The following is an 18,214-nucleotide window of genomic DNA, read 5'->3' on the forward strand; positions in this document are numbered from 1 at the left end:
GCTTCAGAATATCTGGAGACCATGATTGCAAAATATATGCCTGGGGAACTTGTTCTCACTGCCTAAGGTTGTCAAATTAGTTAGCTGGGTTCCATGTTCCTTAAGCAAGGTCTGTGACACTCCAGGGCTTTGACCTGTAAGAATCTTCTCTCTGGATATAATACTTTTCTTTTACTTGAGTTTTTTTAGATTAACTTTCTAACTTTTCCAGGTTAGCCAAGTCATACTCTTCCCCCACTTAAAGCATCTTTAACTGACAGAATGAGAGTTTCCTGTCCCCTTATACAAAGATGACTTCTGAAGCATTTACTGTGACGTGATTTCCTATAAATGATTCAAATCTGGGAGGCCTGTTCTCACTGGGATGCAGAGCAGTTTACAATGAAGAATTATGGTAATGGGCCTGGTCCAAGTGTCTGCGTGCTCTGCCCTTTGCCTAATACTGCTGCCGGGGAGATGAACACATAACCTATCTCTCTCCTCACTTCTGAAATCTTCCCAGTATTAGTCTTGAAAACCTTCTGTTGCAGCTTTTCAGACCCAGGGCAACATTTCAGAAGCCATTCCTAATTCTGACATTTATTTATACTTCCCTCCGCCCTGCCTTTTTCTTCAGGTGCTCGTGCATGCTTGTTGGACCCTTTTATGAGGGGCGTAACTCAGGCGCCTGCAGCCAGAGCTGCTCCATCATGCAGGCCCTGCACTCCCTTCGCCTCCTGGCAGCCCCGGTGAAAAACGAGCCTTCTCAGTAATGCTTCCAACAGCGGTGAAAGTCTGTGTGGCCGCTGCTGCAGAGCAAGCGGATGTCCTGTTCCCAGTTCCACATTATTATTCTTGAGGCTGTTGGTGTCTGAGATTCAGCCACTTGCCAGGCCTTTCTCTTTCTACTCAAATACTTTCCAAACCACAGAGTAACAGTTCACTGTATTTACTTATGTTCAGAGATCTTTTACTGGGCACTAATTCTAGAAGGGAGATCAGGTAGGTAATGTCCCCAGTTTACAGAGATGGATACTGAGACATTCTGTGATGAGCTGGTGGCCAGGTAGGGACCGTAACTCGGGTCTACTTGCTTTCGAATGGAGAATTTGATGGTGCTTGGTGACACACTGAAAGGCCAAGACCCCGGAGGGGAGCCCGGGTCAACATGCTGCAGCCGCTGATGGAATTGTGCTATGGATCTCCTGGCCAGCCCCTGGTCTCCCTCACTGGGTGTTCTCCTGTCTTCGTTAGTGAAGACAGTTCTGATTCTTGGATTCATACTGAGTAAATGAGCCTTAGCAATGACACTTTTTATTCACAGCTCAAGCTAGATAAATGAATCACAAAACCCCTTTTTAGGGGAGAAGAGAATGAATGAATTTGAAGGAGAATGGGGAGATGAGGAATATGAGCAGCCGCGGGGAGCATCAGGAGTAGGGAAGACTGATGAGATCAGTTCCTTCACTCATTCATTCAGCAAATATTTATTAGCTCCTACTATGAATATAGAAGTGTGTTAGAGGTTGCTAAAGACATGTTATCAGAAAGGGCTCAGCCCTGAGAAAGGTTGGAGTCTAGTAGAGGAGATAAAACATAAACAATGTGAGGCTGAAGGGCAATGCAGGCCTTAGTTGGTCAATAACATGGAGAGGAAGCTAGAATGAGACTGTTTGGGTAGAGGGCAGAGGAAGGCATAAAGACTATAGGAATGCATTCTGGGGGCAGGAAACTGGAAATTCATTGTGAACTTGGTGGCAACTGTACTGATGAGGATGATGTGGTAGCTGACACCCATTCAGAGGTCCCTGTGTACTTTATACCTATTGACTTATTTAATCCTTATAACAACTCTGTGAGCTTTTGGCAGGTGAGGAAATCGAAGTACAGAGAGGTAAAGCAACTTGCCTGAAGTCAGCCAGCAAGTGGGACTCTGTGGTCTTAACCACTATACTAATAATGCCCCTAAGGCTAGTAAGATTTAGGTGAGCAGAGAAATGGGGCAGGGAATTCCAGGTGGAGGAACCAGCATGAGCAGTGCAGGTCTCGGTTGGGAGTAGTGTCCACAGTGTCCCATTCCCCATTGGAATGCAGGCCAGCTTCCTTTGTGAGCTTTGCTGGGTGCTTTGGAGAGTGACAGGGCCTGAGCTATGGTTGGGGATGAGAAGGAGTGCTCTCCAAGGTTGACATGTACCTCAGTGATATCAACACTTTTATGCTCACTCTGTTGCCGGGGCATGAATTTCTGCTGAAAGGTAGCAGAAGACAGATTCTCAGCAACTTTTCCAGTTCTTTATGGCATTAAAGCTGTGATAAGTCTTAATCTAAAAGGATATTTAAAGCAGGAAAGTGGAAGTTTTTTTTTTTTAACACTAAAGACTATAGTAGTGAGATGTGGAAAGTATTATAAATGTCAAGAATTTTTAGTACTGTAGTTAAGCAACACTCTGAGAAGAGTGTTGAAAAATGGTACTGAATTCTAAGAAGCAGCCAAAATAATGAAGAACTTGAATATAATGATTTATAAGGAGTAATGAGATTGTTTGGGTAGGGGGCAGAGGAAGGCATAAATAATTCCTACAAATATATGAAGGCTGGTGATGTTCAGGAATCAAATAGGGAAGTTGAACCATTGTAATTAGTAAAAAGTAGTTTGATAAGAAAATGCAAATCACTTGGATATGTTAAAGTTTGAACTCATCTTAGGCCTATGTTATTGAAATTGAGATGGAAACCCTTGGCAACCCTCCTTCAATGTAGGCTTCTAAGCCATTTGACACTATTAATTCCCCATGGTTGCAGGAAGTTCTTACTCTGGTCTTACCAGCACCCAACTTCCCTTCCATTATTTCTGCTGATCTCAAGGAATCTTCCGCTCTCCTTTTATGTAAAACGTTGGTGGTCCCAGCCAGAAGAAGACTGGAGGTCACTGGGGAGCCTGAGAGGCTGGAGCACCCGCTGCAGAGAGCTTGGAGTGACCCAGCTCACCCAGCCTCCCTGCTGGAGCTATGCTGTGCTGTCAGGGCTTCACCGGCAAAGGGAGAACAGTCATCCCAGCATTGGAGGCTGGGAGAGCAGGTGGGGCTACTCATCGCCCCTTAATAAGCCAGTGACAGGAGATGCCTTTGTCAGTTTTCCCCATTTCCATATTCTGGCATGGAGGGTTCTTGACAAACCTATATTCTTTCCATGATTTCTGCGTGAAGTTCCTTAGAAGGAATTTTGGGTGAAAGTCTCATATCACATGCTATATGCTGGAGGATATCTGTTGGGCAAATATGTGTGTCATGGAGTGCACAAGGGCTGCATCTTCAGGATTTAGTCCAGTATAGGAACTGCACTCATGACTAGATACTCTCCAGCAACTCTGCCCCCAAACACATGCTCCACTGAAGAGGGTGGATGGGAAGGCTACAGAGGGACGCCATCATGGTCTTCTTTCTGCTTTCAGATCCCATTGAGGAGGCTTCCAAGACAGGAAGTGGCAAGAACCTTTTGGATGGACCTCCAAGAGTGCTTCAGCCCTTCCTGACCCACCGAACCAAGGTGGCTGAGGCACCCCCCAACCTGCCCCTGCCAGTGAGGAACCCCATGCTGGCTGCTGCCCTCTTCCCAGAGTTCCTGAAGGAGCTGGCAGCCTTGGCCCAGGAACACTCCATTCTGTGCTACAAGATACTGGGTGACTTTGAGGACTCCTGTTGTTAGCTTCTTTTTTTTTTTTTTTTTTTTCTTTTAATAGAGGTTCTTGTTTTATAAGGTTTTAGTGTCTTGACTGAATGTTAAATGCAAAGCTGCTTACAAAGATTTCTACTTTAATGTTTCCTGACAATACTTGATTTGTGGGGAGGGGAATTTTCTGTATCTTTCCTCTCTCTCTCTAGCCGGGCCTTTCCACCTTATGTTATATATAGAATGTAAGTCTCATAAGCTGGTTGCTCCCATGGCAGTTTTCTTTGCTCCGTTTTTTCCTCCTTATATTTTTTGGGTGTCATTCTCCTATCCCTTTGAGTGATTCATCTTGCGGCTCAGATCACACCAAGCAATATTGGGGTTCAGTGATGTCCGGAAGTGCCCCATGTCAGAATCCCAGCTGTTCAGCAGCAGCACCACAGGAAGACTGTACACCTGCAACTGCGCGGATGGTCCTGTTGCCTCCTGCATTTTGGCCTCTGTTTTATAAAGGAAGAATAAAGACGGAGCCCCTCCTGCCTCCATCACGAAAGCACATATCATCTGTCCCTTTGGATTTTACTTCCAGGACATGTGTTGCCTTATGGTGCCGGCAGAGCCACTGGTCTCAGCTCTCTGCCTGGGAAGTCGGATGTCCTTGGAGAGAATTTGGAATGCAGAGAATTTTTCTTATTTCTTGAGGGCTTACTTTAATCAGCATGACACTATCTAAACACTGAAGATGGCCTTATTTTAGTAAGATTTGCACAAAATTAAGTATACCTATGCAAACTGTTACTTTGGTTTTTAGGAGTTTTATCAGATGAAGAAAGTATGGTCTCACATATGTATGTAAGAAGACAGCCATCATTATTTTTATACGTGTTTTATAAAAACAAACTGATTAACTTGTGAAGCCATTTCATAGTGGGTTTCTTCAGGGAGGGTAAGCTGGGTGGGATGGGGAGATAAACTAAATGTAGCCTGTAAAAACACTGGTCATTATTTAAAATTCTATTCGCGTTTGCTAATAAGCTGCACTCTGTAGAGAAACAGGAACTGTACAGCCCACCTCGGGATCTTGGATGTAAATGCAAACAGGTCACCTGGAGCCCTGCAAAGCCAAGTGCCTGCTGCTGACTCACTCTGCATGGAAATGCTGCCTTCCGAGTAATGGGGTTCATTAGAAGGCCCCACCGTGTTGTATGAGCAACCCTCTGCTGCTCTGCAGCCTGCTCCAAGAGGCAGGATTATACTTAGAGCCCAGCCATGTTAAACCACCACCAAGAGCGGAAAACACAGAATAACTGTGAGCTGAAAATGAGACCGTAAACAACTGATTTTTATGGATATTAAATTCCACTCCCCTCTATTTTGGGCCCAGTTCTGCAGGTGAGAAGCAAGTAACGGACGTGAGCCTGCCTGTTTGGAGGGAAATTGGAAGCCTCGGCTCTCTCTGTGCTTTGTGGGCATCTCTGTGGAGCCCCGAGGGCAGCCACAGGTCTGTTGGTTGTGCCTCCGGAGCACTGGTTCGGTCTTCATCAGGCCCCTCATGCACAGGCAGGGCAGTGGAGGAAGGAACCACACCTGTGATGCTGTGGAGCAGTGGAGGCCCTTTTGTGCTTCAGGAATCTTGAAGCAGCTTTGTATTGAGCAAATGAGAAATTGAGAGCTGGCCTGTGAAATGACAACAGGAGACCTGACCCGGGCAGGGTGAGCTGTTAGGAGCCAGCCTTGCTTTCGTGTTTCATAGTCCAAGCAAGACACCAAAGATTCCTACTCACTGTACATTTCTGTTTGTCTTGACAAATGGTTTGCTCAGCTGTGGTGCAGCAGCCAGAAGGGATGAGGCACAGCAGACTGACCTGCTCCTGGCTTCCTGATGTCTGTTTGTATTTGCACAGCCCACAAGTCTCCATTAGAAGAAAAGGTAGCTTAAGATAGAGAAAGAGGAATAGTTGAAGATGGAAGTTCGGCTGTAATTTGTTATACTCTAACTTTGTTTTTTGCACAAGTATTTATCTTCTTGTTTGGACTTACAAAGTCATAAAATCTTAATGCCACATCTGGAAATGGAATTCTTTAGCTTCGTGGTTTGATTTACACCTCTCTCTATTATCTGGTGGTGGTGTTGATTCTTCTTGAATCCGTATTTCTGCATTGTAGAACACCATGGTCCCCTTTGTGGAAGGTTTCCTTTGGGAAAAGATTGATTTTGTGCGTCTTACTGTTTTTTTCAATAGGTACTGAAATAAACTTAATTATTTTGTTTTTTTGAGACAGGGTCTTGTGCTGCCTGGGCTAGAGTGGAGTGGTGTGATCACAGCTCACTGTATCCTCCACCTCCTGGGCTCAAGTGATCCTCCCACCTCAGCCTCCTGAGTAGCTGGGAATAAAGGAACGTGCCACCACACCCAGCTAACTTTTTGGTATAGTTTGTAGAGATGGGGTTTCACCATGTTGCCCAGGCTGGTCTTAAAGTCCTGGGCTCAAGCGATCATCCCGCCTTGGCCTCCCGAAGTGCTGGGATTACAGGTGTGAGCCACTGGGCCCAGCCTGAAGTAGACTTACTTTAAATGACGACACAGATGACTGGTGTGTGCAGTGACAGGCAGGAGAATTTAACTTCCCATGCTGGGGTGCTGGCAGCAAACTCACACAATAACGCTAACTTCCTATTTGGATTTGGAAACCGGCTCATGTTTCTGAATCCATCACAGTCCTCAGAGGTTTGTGTCCATAGTTTTGCAAAATGAAGTCAGAAAATGGAGCTGGACATAGAGAGAATGGGAAAACCCATGTGGCTGAGTGAAGTAACTAGAAGTGGGTTTTTTAGGGAGTGACTAGACATGCCAAAAGAAAAACAGCAGAGAACTGAGTCTACCCACAGGAGAAGAGCAAATCCTACATGGTTCAGGGAGGTGAACATTGATCTAGGTGGATATGAAGAAACCAGGGAGTGGGTGGGTGAGAGTGGGAACTCCTTGTCGGGAAAAAAAGTCATTGGCAATGAGGTAGAATATTCCGCTCCTAAAGTAAATCGGCAAGCCCTTAGAAATATCTTTTTTTGCAATGAGTTGGGGGGGAAATCTTAAATATGTTTGGCATGCTTAAAAATATGGTCCGAGAGTGTGGGCACTTCTCTGTGTGACAGGCTCCCACACCAGTCGCTGTGCCCCTTCCTGGAAGAACGTAGGGGAAGAGAAACCATGGGTACTGCCCCCTGATGCAGCCCCTGAGCTGGGGTCACTGCGTCTGGCCTGGGCGGGAAAGGTGAGATAGCCAAGGGTTCCTAGAGTATCACAACATTAACCTCAATTCATAATTCAGGGCCTGACTTAAAGTTCCAGACTGAGTGACTTCTGTGGTTCAAAATGTATGAGAGCACTGGGATATTTAAAATTGATTTTTTGGAAATGGCCAAGTAAATGTTTTTAAAATTTTACACAAAGCAATTCCAGGTTAGATTCACCCTAAAACATAATTTCATGGCTGGTAAAATACAATTTCCCAACCATGAAATGGGAGTGCTGGAATAGCCAGTTAGAGACGTGATTTTTCTTTACTATTAAATACCTCCTTTCCCTGGTATTTAGAGGAATTGTGAAGTCGTCCCCATTTTGTTGAGTATTATTTTGGAAAATACTTTGATGTGCTTGGGTTGGAGTGGATGTCTGTCAGGTGTTAGGATGCATTCAGTATTTTTCTAGGTCATCAGGAGTACCCTTTCCTTAGCAGGTAGCTTTTATTTAGGTCAGATATAGTTGATTTCTGTCCAGGATAAAACATCATAGAGCCAGGGTCTTGTCAGGAAAGCATCCTCTTATGAACAGAATCTAGAAACAGGCTCCATGAATATTGAGGTTGCCTGTTTAATGTGGGCAGACAGTGGGTACTCCGGGTTGAAAGTTGTTTCCAGTGTCTCTGAATCAGCTGGGCTGTCCCGTCATGTGGACCGATTCCCAGGTCTGGTGGAGGTTTAGGGTTGTGGATGGGCTGCTCTTCTGAATCTGGATCAGCGTGTCTAGGTTGTCTTCAGGAGGGAAGCACAGCCGCAGCAGCCTGGACAAATCCAGGGCTTTAACAACGGCATCGTCCTCTGGGAATAATCAGCCCTTAAGACGGTCACTTGACATCATAGTTCTGGTGAACTATCTTTATCTGGCTGCACCCCTTTTTAAGTAAGCCCTTCATTTTAAATGTCCCGGTGTGGTGTTCAGTATCTGCATATGCCCCAGTTCTCATTTAAGGGCAGTTCAATGTAATTGCTGATTACCAGCCCTGTATTTACTGAAATGGCTGTCTGTCATGCTTGCCATTTTTATGAAACACTTTACTGCAGGTCAGCTATTACTGCATGTGCTACTTCAAGACACTGGCTCAGGCTGGTGTCATGTGTGGTTTGCTGCAAACGGCAGCCTGTTTTGTAGTGTGAGCTCTTCCTGGAAACAGCAGTCTCTTGTAGCTGATGCCACATCAGCTTTAGGTCATTAAGAAGATATTCTAGGCCCCTTGTTGCTTCAGCCATCATTCTATAAATCACCCAACACTAATTCTCCATCAAGTCACTGCTTAAAACAGAACACAGTCAAACCAGTTCATGTTCTACCCTTAAATCACATCGTTGAGGAAACATTGTAAGAGAATGAAGTTGACTCTTTCCCCTCCCCTTCTTTTTGAATGACCATCGTAAACCTAATGCTTTAGAAAGAGCTCTCAGAAGACTGAGAATGGTTTTTAGGATAATTTTGCCTCAGTAAATCCTCTCTATGTTCAGGCACTTATTAGGCCATTACTTGTTTTGGGACTACAGATTATTCTGGCAGCTCATTAACTGGATAAACAGGACTTTAGTGAAAGATTTTCAGAGGTTCTTTAGGGAAAAGGAGCAGGACAGGATGGGTGGAAGCCTTCAGTTCTTTGACCTCTTGCACCTAGAATCCTAAAATCGATCAAGATTTTAGCTAGGACTGACCTTTCCTAGCTTGTAGGGTCACTGTGAATTTTGTTCCTGTCTTAAAAGGTTTAAGTTAACCTAGTTCACTATTACCTACACAAGTAACAAGACGGCCAGTAGGACCTGTCAGCATGACTTCAACATGCACTCAGGCATCTTTCGGGGAGTTTACATTTACTGTATCATTTCAGAACACAACAAAGATGATGGAAGCTCTTAGGCCAGATTAAATTTCGTGGAGCGGAGGCTGCAGAAGTCTGTGCTTCTTAGTGTGTCAGCTGACTTTTTACTGGGACAAGTCTATGAAAGGCCCACCTGTAACAAGGCCCCTTTTTGCCCTGTGGATATTTTGAAAGAGGGAATTTGGTGTTGACAGTCTTACTTACACAACTCTTGCTAAGCTATTTGACTAAAGGTTTCAATCAGATGCTTCCCACCTCACAGGCAGGGGTCAGCTCTGTTTGCAAATAATCCATGAATATGTTTGTCTAAAACCTGCTGAAGAGGCACGGCAGCCACTTCCATGCTGCTTTTGGTAATGGGTAAAGAACACAGCCTTTCAGATAGATGTGGTGGCTTTTCCCCAATAGTTACTATGTAGAAACTATGCAACTAAATTCAATGGAAATGAAAGACACAATATGAAATAGCGGGGCATGGCCGTAAGCTCTCCTGAACTATCCAACTCAAAAGCTGAAGGAGGGGGTGTACTTTCCGAAACTTCGAGGCCTTCTTAGTAATTATTTTAGCAATAATTACTAAAATGTTAGTGGGGTGGGGGAGCTCAGCTAAAATATCCTTATCTTGGTGCAATAATGATCTAGGTTCTTTTTCCTAGGCCTGGGCCTACACCTTGAAAGACAGGAACAGAAGTTCACTTTGATGTGTAACCCTGGACAGAGATTAAACAACTCTTTTCTAGACCCAGAATGTAGAAGCCTAGTAGTTGGTATCACCAGTCTCTTCAAAAGGGCCCCACAAAAGCTTGTCCATTAATTTGCTTCATACAGTAAGCGAGCTTTTACTGAATATTTCCTCTGTTAGACAGCATGCAGAGTGCTAGGGCTGACACATTCCTGCCTTCCCACCAGAACCCTCCAACCTCCTCCCCAGGCAACAGAACACGGGGTTTGGGCCTGATCAGGCAGAGCTGGTTCAAGCCAGCCTGGGGCAGAGCCAGTTTTCCAGCACACTCCAACTTCTAGTCAGAGCCTCCGCATGACACACCCAGCCTACAGGTGTGTGGATTCCTGAGCCAGATGGCAATGGCATCACCTGTGGCGCCAATTCATACATTTTAATGAGATTTCTCCCTGAAGAGTGAACCAGGAGACCAGACTAAATGCACACTCATGCAAGAATATAAAATCGTATTTCAGAGGCCCCTTTACACGCAGAGCCATCTTAGTGAATTTCTTGGGGTGTTAATGTAAATATATCTTCAGAATATCTCATCGGGTTTCAATCAGAGCCATGCTCTGGTTTTTTCCTAGTTGCAGTGATACCAACTTACAAGGTTTGGCTTTCAGGATTTCAGAAGCTGGCATTCAAGACAACAGGCAATTGTCAGAGCTGAATGAGAAGCAGCCTGGGCAAATCAAGGGCTTTAACAACGGCATCTTCCTCTTTGCGGTTTTCACTTGACATAAGAGTTTCGCTGAAGTGTCTTTATCTGGCTGCACCCTCTTTTAAGTAAGCCCTTAATTTTAAATGGTCTGGAAAGATCTTCGATGCTTTCTGTAAGGTTTAGTCACCAAGAAGCCGGAACTTTTGGTGAAAATGGAATTTATAAAACGAAACTGAACCTTATCCTTTCTTACAAAATAAAGATCCTGTCAGACTCTAGTCTCAGACCACCTTTGCCCATTTGTAATTCAGAGACTTGCAGAGCGAGGAGAGAACTGATTCAGCCTTACTCTCTTGTAGAGAGGTGTAGTGAAAATCATGTTACTTTAGACCCAGTAATTTTCTGGACCGCAACAGGATGCGGGGCACCTGGCTTCCAGGGTGAGGTCACATAGTCTCTTAAAATTCTGTCACTAATTCTTTTAAAAGATTTTTTTTTTTTTAAACAAGTCACCTCCTCATGCCTGTCCAAAATGAACCACACAACTGGTTACCTTTCTCTGCCTACCTTTTGGGCTGGGGAAGAGGGGCACCGTTCTCATCACTCTCAGGGAAGTCCTGAGCAACTGTACAAGCCAGGAAGCATGAGTCGCGGAATTGGTGATGGAGGGGTGTCCACTTTTTTCTAGTTCCTCAGCTGCTTCTGGAGCAGCGTTCACAACGGGAATATTTGTATTGTCCTTGGTAGGCTACAGGTTCACAGCTTCAAATCAAGGCCTCCAAGGATTTTCTTCTCTTACATCACAGTTTTGACAAGTATGCTTTTAAAAACCATTTGCAAAACTGGTCTTTAAGCGACGTGAGTCAGAGGTAACAAAGGCATATGCCGAACGAAGGTGTGCTCGGTGCCGTGGAGAGAACAGTATTAGTGTCACAAGCACAGGGGTGCAGACAGCCCCGCCTTCGTCATGCCTGCAGCGCACCACCATTATCGTGAAAGGTCAAGATGGTGATAATTTATAATCTTATTTCCAAGCAAAACAAGTCAATTTCATGTTACAACTTTTTTCTTGTTTCTTTTTATCTTGTTTGGCCTGAGGGTTGGGGGAGTTGGGGGGAGTTGTCAACTGCACAATCTTTGACGTGTAAGTTAATTTTTATGTGATATTTCAGTATATATTTTATTGATTAAATGTATTTGAAAATTTACTTTTTAAAATTCATTTATTCTCAGACCTGCGCCTCTGGGATGGGTAGGGAGTTGAACAGGCAGTATCACTTCTACTCCATCAATAGGTTGATTAATTCTAATAATATCCTCCTTTCCCACCCTCTTGAGACCTCCTTACACTAATGTGTGTTTATACTGTGCCAGTTTATTTGGTTGTGTTTTCATCTTTGTTAACCTGTGTTTAGGTCTGAAAACAGTATATCCAAATTACAGTCTCTCTTGACCACTGCTAATGCCCATCACCTACAACAATCGCTGGCCCTTAGGAGTTGCTCAAAAATATTTGTTGAAGGAACTGCAGAATGAAAAGTTTTCTTAGAATGGGTAACAGTATCTCTAACATAACATTTTATTTAGTTTAAAATTCCTTAATACAAGAAGGTGTTACTCCTTAACCACTGCTACAGCCATCACTGGACCCTCCTAATGTGGATGAAGCAGGCGGGGGTGGCTGCTGGTTGGCTGTGGAGGCACCTCCAGGCACAGGGCCCAGAGGACGAGAACACTGGTGACATATAACGCCACAGCTGTGGCTCGGGACAGGGACTGAGAGGCAGCTCTCAGGGCACATGGGCGTCAGCTTTCACAGGATCCTGCTCCCAGTCCGGCTGCACTGTTCTCCCTTGGGCATGGGGACCCCAAACATCTCACGAAGACAGCTTCTTCTCCAGGATCTCCTTTATCATGGCTGGATCTGCTCGGTTTTGGGTCGCTTTCCGGACCAACCCAATCAGTTTATTTATAGCTCTGGGGTTTCCCTCCTTCAAATCCATTACCTAGAAAGACAGAAATTACTTAAGAGGAAAAAATGAAGAGACTCATGCCCCCAAATCCCAAACTAAGGCTTAAGTTTACTGAAAATTAAATTCCGCTTATTTCCACTAGTATTAGATATAAAATGAAGAACAGAAAAAGGGGAGGGGGCTAACTTCTGTGTAGGTTTCTAGGCTCCTGTCAAAGGAGATTTTTGCTACTCTGTTTTCTGATTAAAATGAGCAAGAAGTGATTGCTGAAAGCCAGAGAAGCTGGCACGTGGGAGGCAGGGCCCTCTCCTCTGGGATGCCACAATGACCGAGGACACTGAGTCTGGGGAGGGATAATCTCTCTGAGATGAATCACTGCGTCTAATCAGTGAGGCGACCTGATTCTCAGTGACGTTCAGCTGAAATGTGCGGCTTTCCTTCTCCCTGTGCTCCCCACCACGAAGATCCCTTTATCAGAAAGCAGATCTACACACTGGCTAAGTCTTCCGGAGCACTGGGTCGGGGGAGTGTGCTGTGTGGGTGGGGGGAGTGAGGAAGCCCGTAGGCACTGAATTCTTATCAAATAGCCACTGACTGTTAGGGCCACTGCACGACCTCCTGCTCTGCAGCATCTCCAAGGGCAATGACATGAGGATCTGCACTCAAGTGCCGCAGAACAAGCCTGAAACTACTAGCACGTCTTTATCAGTCACCACAGATGAGGCAGGAAGACGAGACTGCTGAGGCCGGGTGCAGGCTCACTTTCCTTATCGAGGGCTCTCTACAGAGCTGTAAGTGTCCCCGGGAAGCTGATGGGTGGGTGGGTATCATTCTGAGGAAGTGGCTCACAATTTTTTTCCCCACTGAAAAGTATCTCTAGACAATATGATAAGACTTGGGGAGGAAGGGATGCCACTTGTTTTAGCTTTTCTGTCTTGTGCTGTGCTAAGAACACAAAATGACCTGGTTTTCAGCCATGCTCCTGTCAGGGATTTTCTCCACAATTTATAAATACTTTTCCCTTCTGCCTTTCTTCCCACTTCTTAGAAGCATGAAGCCGAAGTTCCTGTACTCTCCTTGATCTGCAGGCACACCTGCTGGTTCCTTACTGGGAGGTCCCTAGCAAGTAGCGCTAACCACACCAGATTCGAAATGCCAACCCTGGGAGAGGGCGACACGCCTAGGAGGTCACAGCTTGGATTTCGTGAGCTTGCTGACACCCTTTTAAATTACACCTCCATGGAGAGTAACCTCCAGGGGTGGTATCCTCCTTATAGGAAAAGAAGTTGTGTTTTTCCAATATCTACCTATTTCATCTCTTCTGACCTTAACTAAAAAGATGACAATGAGGGAACTGTACATGAAACTGGGCCAGTCATTCTTAGGAAGAGCCTCTGGGCTGCCAGAGAGAGAGATGGCGAGGCTCTTGGGTGTGTCCTGGGGCTGGCTCTGCAGGTGGCTCTGACCCTCTCCCCCGCCTGAGATAGTCACCACTTGAGGATGGGCCTCCATCATGGAGTGGCAGAGCTGCTCCAGTGCCCCCCGGTCCTCCATCAGTTCAAGCTGCTTTTCTGAAACAATCTGCCCTGGAGTCTTGCCTTCCCTCTTCCACATTTCCTCAAACACCTACGGGCCAGAGAAGGGAGAGGAAAGATAAATGAGAAGTCAGCTCTTCTGCCAGCTCCATTTGCACTGCTGTGCTGTGTGGTGCTAGGGCGGGAATGAGCAGATTCAATTAAGACCCCGCTGCCTGGGCCTGGTCCGAAGGGAAAGGGCGCCTGGCTGCCCTGCCAGGGCCTTGGCTCTCCTGAGGCATCCCTGAGAGCAGGGCTGGGGAACAAGGCCAGCTAGGTGGAATGAACGCGCCTGGGGTCTCCTCCTGAGGCTGACGTCTCCCTCAGCATAGGGTATGAGAGGACTCGGGCCAGCCAGGTGCCCCCGTGCCCAGACGGATGGTGAGTCCTGCCCAGCTGACTCCACACGGGAGGGGGGCCGCGGGAGGCGTGGAGATGCCCATCACTCATGGGCGCCTGCTGATGGGAATCGGAGGGCCAGTGATGGATCTGTCTCATGGCCACTGAATGAATTGAGGTGACATTTTGGTGAAGGATGGGGCCACACAGCCTGCAGGAGGTAACCACAGTACTAAATAAAGTCCAGAAACAGCCTGCTGGGAAAGATGACTTTAGGGAGGCAGGAAAGTAGCCCCATAATGAAGATACAAAATGGCAAACAACTGAAAACATAAATTAGAATCCACAGGGGCCTCCTGGCCTACCACATTCATCTCCGGGTAGAGCCGGACCCAAATCAGACGAGGATAATGAACGCTAATGGTCGGTATATTTTTCTACTTAAAAAATGACAACAACAAATCCCCACACTCATCAAACCCGAGAAAACGGAAACCATTTTCAAGGAAGGCATTTCCTAGGGTAGCTGTTTTCCTCATTCCTCTTGTCTTCTAGCGAAAGCCAGAACTGGGGGCAGGGAGGAGGGTTTCCTCTGTTGGTCTCCTGCCAGTGCCACCTCCATCCAGCCCACAGTCATGACTGAACACTGAACATTCCCTGTTACCTTGGTGGCTGAGATTGGGCCAACCAGGAGCCATTCCTCCTGGAAAAACAGAGCTCTTCCATAATTAGCACGAACAGCAAAGCAAATAAAAGAGAGATGCTGAGTCTCAGCAGGGCTCAAAGTCTTCCCCAATCTGAATCAAAACAAACCACAAATACTTATCACTGCTAGGACAGGCACGGCGCCTCCAGCCTGGCGCCTTGGAACGTGTGCCGTGACGGTGGCCAAGGAGGTGTGCTTGGCAGGTCCTGGTAAGCTCCCCACAGGGCACCTCTCTGGCGCTGCCCGACTGCTCAGGAAAAGCCTGGCCCTACTCTTAGAAAAATACAGAACGCACGTGCCTCCAACTCAATTCAGCAGAGACGTACATGGCCTGACAATGAGGAAACCATGGGGAGAAGGGGGCACAGAAGCAGGAAGAAACTTCCTCAGTCTCAACATGCGTATCAGTGGAGTGTTGGCAGCAGAAGCACTGGGGACCTGGATGGCATTCCATGGAGCTGTCCTGTAAGTCTGAGGAGTCTGTGTGCCCCCTTTCTCTGACACGTTTAGTTTTTGAACTAGGACTTAAATTTTAAAATACATTTTCTAATGATAAAAGTTAATACACATCCACTGCAGAAAATATACGGAAATATAGGAGAGATCAAAAGAGATCAATGGAATTCCCATTTCTTCAAGAAAACCAATGTTAGTATTTTGGTGTTTTTCCTTCCCATCTTTTTCTTTCTGTTTTGTAACATACTTGTGATCATAACATATATTCAGTTTGTGTCCTGCTTTTCTGCATTTATCACAGAAGTACTTTCTTAATAAAAAGATCTAGTATCCATCAGATGTATTTATCATAATTTAATTAATTATCCCCTCCTCATAGATCTAGACTTTGACCAGTGTTGATTTTGTTCATCTGCACAGACTCCCAAAAAAGCTCCTAGCTGAAAACCTGGCTCAAAACAGAAACCACCTGGAAGGACTTGCTCATGAAAAGTCTATGCAGCAGTTCCCTCCAGGAAAACCAGGCAGACTGACGAGCAGCCTGTGCCTGGAAGTGGGCGGGGCCACTCCTGGGTCTGCCTCTGCAGACACAGCGCAGGCGATTTCTCTGCGCCTGTGGTAGCTGCTGAAGTACACAGCAGACCCTGAGCATGCCGGCCAGCGAGCCAGCCTCTGCCTGATGGGACCCACAGCTGGCTGGATTTGCCTGGGCCAAAATAAGCACAAGAGTGGCGGGGTGCTTGGGGATCACTTCCAGTCACACCATTCAGAAGGAGAAGCAGTGCACCGCTAGGACAGATGCCTTCGCACACACAGGCTGGCTGCTCCCCGAGAAGGAGGGCCAGGCGGGGTGGGGGTACCAAGCAGTGATGCTAGAGAAACATCATTCAGCAGCCTCTTGGAACCATGGGAGCCCGGTGGCTGAAATGTTCTTTCCTCCCAGAGTTAGAACACATAATGTTAGTTAACTCCACAAATAAGTGCAGTGGCCAGTCGAGGCTCCCAGTCCCCAGCCCCTTGGGCTTATACAACAGACGCCGGTTGTCCCATCCTCTGCTGAATCCTATTTAAGACAAGGATTGTGCACTCCTGGCTGGAGTCCAGGAGTGTGGGAGCCACTGGGCGGTAGTGGCGGGACCCTGTCTCCAGGCCAGACTCTCCTGCTCTGGCCCTCTTGACGCTCACGGAGTGGCCTCTGTGGCTGCCGAGCCCTGTGCTGCAGCATAAATCCTCAGCTTTCGTCAGTGTTTAATCACACCCTGAGAAGTGATATCCAAGTGCAACTTTTTTCTAGCCAGGAGTGCAGCTCCCAGGCCCTGCTGCTGCCTACCCAAGACAGATAGATGTAACAAGGAATTTCTAGCACAGTGCTGGTCCTCTGTGTTAATAAATGGCGGACCAGGAGTACTGGGTAACGCAAGCTGGGAACTCCCCATCACACACAGACGCTGGAGCCAGCTCTGACACATGGGGCAGAGACTCAGCCTTTGGTTCCCTGAGGACTGAATTTACACACCCTCTTAACTGCCACCCAACTGTTTCTAGCTAATGCTATTTTCGAAGTATCCTGAAGGAAAGCACACAAGCCTCTAGCCTCTCCCTGCCTGCCCTGGGTTTCCAAGGTCAGGATATGGAGGAAAGACGCGTTCAAGGGACATGGCAGGGAGGGAGCTGTGACAGTTCCAGAGAAGGGAGTCCCCTTTTTGGCCAAAGGCAAGTATTGTGAAAGGTTACTTTTCTAGAAAGGCACAAACATCAACCCAAGCCCCTAAGAAAGTGGGGCCCAGTAAACTGTGCAGATAACTAAAGCACTAAAAGAGAGGAAAAGACAACTAGTCATCTGTAATACAGCTTTGGTGCATGATATATAACGTTCTGTACATTGAAAGGTTTTTGGCGATTTCTCTTTAAAGCAGACCCCAAAGTAGACAAGAGATTGGTTATTATGGAACACTTGTGTGATAAACGCGGTTTCCATCTCTGTGGCACCCAATTCGGCTGGGTCCTGCCAGGAACGTTAACTGGACGGTCCTCAGGGCATGGTGGATCATCTGCATCGGTTTCAGACGTGCACGAAGGAGATGCACCCCATACAATTTCCCTTGAACCATGACTGACCAGCCTTCTGGACAACATCCAGGGCGAGTCACAAGAGGCTTGGGAATCCTGGGAGGCTGTTTTCAGGTTAGCTGTGACTCTGACAGTTTGGGAGTCTGATGTGTCCAAGCTGACCCCGTCTTTAGTGAGAGGAGGAGACAGGGTGCCATGTGCCACTTCAATACGCAGCTTGGGTCTTGTGAGGGGCACACGGAATGCTTTTGTCTGCAGTTACCAGGAGATAACTGCTCGTGATTACATATAATTTCCCAGCTTCTATTTCTGATTCTGAAGAACAGGGCTGCTTCGTGGCAGCAACCTCTTAACTCCCCTGGCTCTGGGGTGCTGAAGGGATGAGGTTTGTAAATCTCGGGAGCATTGGCAGGACACGGGAGGAGGGTGCCGTGAAAGGCAGAAGGAATGAAGATAATGCACAAGGAAGAGGGTAAGAGACAGGCACAGAAAGGCAGATTCATAACCAATTAGAGCACAAAGTGGCAGGTTCTTTGGAATTCAGAATTCTGCTCTCAGAAGAATCAGGACAGGATTCTTCTTTCTGTGTGTCTGTCATCCCTAGGAGTCAGTCACTCAGTCACCTTTCTTCCTTATCCCCTGGTCACCTAATCATTTAATGGAGCCTCTTCCAGTTCTGCCAGGGGAACACCAATAACCAGTAGGATCAGAGAGTCTCTGTTCTCGCTCACAGCTTTCTAAAACCCAAGCCATGCTTGGACTCTTCTTTTAAATTTGGAAAAAAAATAACTGCAACCTATTTTTTCTTTTTTAAAAAAGTACACTATAAAAATAAGATACAAAAATATTCTCAACAGATAATGGGGATGCAAATCAAATCCACAGTGAGATACGACTTCACACCCACTAGGATGGCTAGAGAAT

The 18,214-nt window shown here is 46.4% G+C and overlaps 2 protein-coding genes across 4 annotated transcripts in view; one reads left to right on the forward strand and one right to left on the reverse strand.

Annotated features, from left to right (window-relative positions):
* Positions 1–11,380, forward strand: part of FHIP1A (FHF complex subunit HOOK interacting protein 1A) — a 264,702-nt gene extending 253,322 nt beyond the window's left edge. For both annotated transcript variants that reach the window (XM_007999990.3, XM_007999992.3), the window contains one exon: positions 3,431–11,380. In XM_007999990.3, coding sequence (XP_007998181.1) covers positions 3,431–3,684 — 254 coding nt within the window. In that variant the 3' untranslated portion in view covers positions 3,685–11,380. The remainder of the gene's footprint in view (positions 1–3,430) is intronic.
* Positions 11,381–11,727: 347 nt separating this feature from the next.
* GATB (glutamyl-tRNA amidotransferase subunit B) overlaps positions 11,728–18,214 on the reverse strand; it is an 85,491-nt gene continuing 79,004 nt past the window's right edge. Inside the window, exons 12-13 of one of the 2 annotated variants that reach the window (XM_007999995.3) lie at positions 13,637–13,771; positions 11,728–12,178 (exon numbers count right to left, since the gene is read on the reverse strand). In XM_007999995.3, coding sequence (XP_007998186.3) covers positions 12,050–12,178; positions 13,637–13,771 — 264 coding nt within the window. In that variant the 3' untranslated portion in view covers positions 11,728–12,049. The remainder of the gene's footprint in view (positions 12,179–13,636; positions 13,772–18,214) is intronic. The other variant, XM_007999996.3, reaches the window with a different exon arrangement.

Source organism: Chlorocebus sabaeus, chromosome 7 (assembly GCF_047675955.1).
Source record: "Chlorocebus sabaeus isolate Y175 chromosome 7, mChlSab1.0.hap1, whole genome shotgun sequence".
Lineage (NCBI taxonomy): Eukaryota > Metazoa > Chordata > Mammalia > Primates > Cercopithecidae > Chlorocebus > Chlorocebus sabaeus.